At 34.4% G+C, this 3522-nt stretch overlaps 1 protein-coding gene across 1 annotated transcript; it reads right to left on the bottom strand.

The window, feature by feature from the left end:
• Positions 1–620: 620 nt before the first annotated feature.
• Positions 621–2897, bottom strand: LOC111811531 (remorin-like). Its single transcript, XM_023698422.1, has 5 exons — positions 2617–2897; positions 1830–1880; positions 1662–1749; positions 1333–1414; positions 621–1016 (listed from the first exon to the last, which is right to left on the bottom strand). Exons 1-5 carry the CDS (start codon positions 2792–2794, stop codon positions 816–818), a joined length of 600 nt encoding a protein of 199 aa, XP_023554190.1. The 5' UTR covers positions 2795–2897; the 3' UTR covers positions 621–815.
• Between the last annotated feature and the right edge of the window lie 625 nt (positions 2898–3522).

Raw genomic sequence — 3522 nt, 5'->3', positions numbered from 1 at the left:
AGAACTTAACTTTAGTGCTTCGAGACTATGATTAGCCCTAGAATCTAGTCAAGATAGTCTTGGAAATAAGAAGTCAAGTTTTAAATCGTTAAGGTGTTCTTCGGAGCTTTGTTTACCATCACAACACCTAGGGAAAACTAAGATTAGCTTACTATGTCTACTTGTTTTAAATCGCTAAGATGTCCTCTAGTAAGTTATTAGAAGTATAGGGACATCGATTTGGTCATAGTAGGCCAATGATAGATTATCATCGAGTTTGACATAGATTAGTCTAATAGGATTGTGTGTCAAGGTCCGTTCATGTTTAGTGTCATTTATCATGTGTGAAAATGGTCAGCGGTATTACAAAACTCTTGAGATTTGATCCCATAATCTTATTGAAGAACAAAACCTTTAAATCTAAATTATTTAAGAACCCAAAAACGATAAGAAATCAATCTAAGGAAAAGTTTTGAAATAGATTACGTTAATGAACAAAGAAAACTCGTTTCTAAACTCAGTGATTTTAAATACTCCACAAGATAACTATATCAAAACTATTTCAAATTTTCCTTATTAATTTGAAAATGGTTTTTTTTAAATAAAAAAATAAAATATCAACAAATTAATTTCAGATCTGATTGAGTTGCAATAAATTAGAATGACTATAACAATATTGATTTACATTCAAACAAATGTTCCTCCAAATATCATATTCACAAGCACTTTTCAAATCTTCACTAATCACACCAACAAATCAAACCATAAACAGCAACACATCTAAAGTAACACCCAAATGACATGAACACGAACACGAACATGAACTGATGAGTTGCTCAGCTCGAGAAGCAGCTGAGAAGCTTCTTCGGGGCAGTACCGGTAGCACGGTGCTTTGCAGCCGTCTCCTCTGCCTTGAGAAGCTCTTCTCCGCGCTTGGCTTCGATCATCGCCCTCTTCTCCTCTGCTTCTTTGTGAAGCAGAGCAATTTTGTTCTTCATTTTCTCTATGTACTCTGCCTTCTTCTTCTCCAAATTTTCCTGCTCAAAATTTTGTTTAATTACTCTTCTAACATAAAAACCACTCCAAAAAAAAGAAAAAAAAAAAAAATTGGTAAATATATTTTGTTTAATTACTTAAAATTTTGTTTAATTACTCTTCTTTAATTATCTTAACTTCAAGATTTGGTAAATATATTTGGTATATTTTCTCTGTATTTAGGAGTTAGTTGGTAGCTTCTATGGTGTTTATAGGTGAAGATTATATATATATATATATATATATTCCTTCTGAGCTTTGAAGTCGTAAGCAAAACGAACTAACATTTTAGTTCGTGTAAATAGAATGTTTTGATACCTCAATCTTCTTCAACTCAGCCTCTACAGAAGCCTTTTTGCTATTCTCCCAAGCCACAACCGAAGAAAGCTTTTTGTGAGCTCTGCAAAATGAGCTCAGTTTAGCTTCTAAAATAGTGAGGAAATTGAGAATATTTGCTAAAATCACTGCATTTAAATGAGATAAAAGTTCTCCATTTATAACTATTTAGAGAATCAAATAAATAGTTATAAGATATTTGCCCGTAATGAAAAGATAGATATGATACATTTTGTAAGCTCAGTAAAAGATATTTGTCTTGTAAGCTCAGTAAAAGATATTTGTCTATAATAAATGATTAAATATGGTACTTATTCTCAGCCTTTGACTTTTCACTTTCTTCCCAAGCTTTTATGAGCGACACCCTCTTCTCTGTTGCAACTTTGGCTAGCACAGCATCTGAACAAAAATCATATACAAACTCACTCTTTTAAGGAACCAAAATAGTCATTCAAAACAGGGTTTTATGTAATGAATACCTCTGTTTACAGACCCCTCGCTGCTTTTTGCCTCACCCGCTTCTGGAACCTCTGCAATAACAACAACGTATCATTTATTCTTTTTCATATTGTTGGGAGAGAGCGACACTTTTCGGGAAGCCCAAATCAAACCCACGAGAGCTTATACTTAAAGAGATAATATCATACTATTGTATAGATTCGTGATTCTTAATAGGGTTTTAGGGTCATGCTCTTAACTTAATCATGTTAATAGAATCCTCAAAATATAGAATAAAGAAGTTGTGAGTCTCGAAAATATAGTTAAAAATACAAAAATGGTACTTTGTTTAAAGACACCTAAAAAGGAGTTGAGCTTCGATTAAAAAAAGGCTATTCGAATACTCCATAAGCCTCAGGGGAGTCTCTATAGTATAATTTGTTCGAAGGGAGGATTGTTGAAAGAGAATGATCATGGGTCAAAGTGGACAATATCATATCATCATAAAGAGTCGTGATTCCTAAGATCACTAGTATTTTCTAGTCACCCAACAANCTGAGCTACATCCCCATGATTTTTACATCATAAAACCCTAAATGTCCCATCATCAATAATATTGAAAATAAAAAAATCCACTTTCCCAATCGAGGGCACACATAGAATAAAAATTGAATCGAATCCCCAAACAAGAGAATCAGAATCAAAGATGTATATATATATATATATATAATTTCCCCACCAAACAGAGCATAAACAAAAATAAACTCTGAGCTGGAAAAATAAAAAAAAACAGAGGGGAAAAAAGGGGTTTGAGGTATAATTATTTACTTTCAACAAGAACAAGAGCTTTGGAGTCATCGGTTTTGTGTTCAGCAGGTGTGGGGGCAGGTGCCGGTGCCGATGGGGGCGGTGGTGGAATTACAGTTTTCTCTTCAGCGACGTCTTTGGGGAGCTCCTGCGGCGGTGGCGGCGGAGGATCGGAGGGCGGGGTTGATTGGTCAGCCATGGGGGATTGGAGAGTGGGAATCTGAGAGATATGAGGATGAGTTTCCAAATATAAGGAGACAAGAGAGAGAGAGAGAGAGATGAGGGGAGGGTTGTTAGATTTAGAAGAATGATATGATATGGAAAATAAAAAATAAAAAATAAAAAATAAAAAATAAAAATATGTTGCCTTGAAAATTGAGCTGGNTTTTTTTTTTTTTTTTTTTTTTTTTTTTTTTTTTTTTTTTTTTTTTTTTTTTTTTTTTTTTTTTTTTTTTTTTAATTTGAGACAATAGAGGAAATTAATGATTGAATGTATGGTTTATGGTCAATTAAGTTTGAGAAGAGCTGACATCTTGGCATCAAAACATATAACTCACGACTTGATTATGTCCTAGGAAGAAGAAAATTGGGCCAAAGGTCCCAAATCCCGTCTTAGACTTGACTAGGGAGAGTGAGTCCTAGGTGAGCTATTTGTCTCCTCCCTTGCCCTCACCCTCACCCTCATTTAGCATGGTTCCATCTATTTTCGCATGATCCGAGATGGAAATGGAAGGAACGTGTACCTGTTATGTCATGGTTGTATATTTTCGATTGTGCAACATCGTGATCTTCACATGCTTGAGATAAGACTTAAGGGAAATCGAAACACAACTTGTGTGGAATCCAATCTTGTTTGGCCACATATGCTGTCATGCGTACATATTTAATCATCTGCAACTCTATTCGACTTGCCTCTACACTAGACCA

The sequence above is a fragment of the Cucurbita pepo genome, chromosome LG15 (assembly GCF_002806865.2).
Source record: "Cucurbita pepo subsp. pepo cultivar mu-cu-16 chromosome LG15, ASM280686v2, whole genome shotgun sequence".
Taxonomy (NCBI): Eukaryota; Viridiplantae; Streptophyta; class Magnoliopsida; order Cucurbitales; family Cucurbitaceae; genus Cucurbita; species Cucurbita pepo.
Note: the sequence above shows the minus strand (reverse complement) of the source record. Positions and strands in the feature narration are given on the sequence as shown.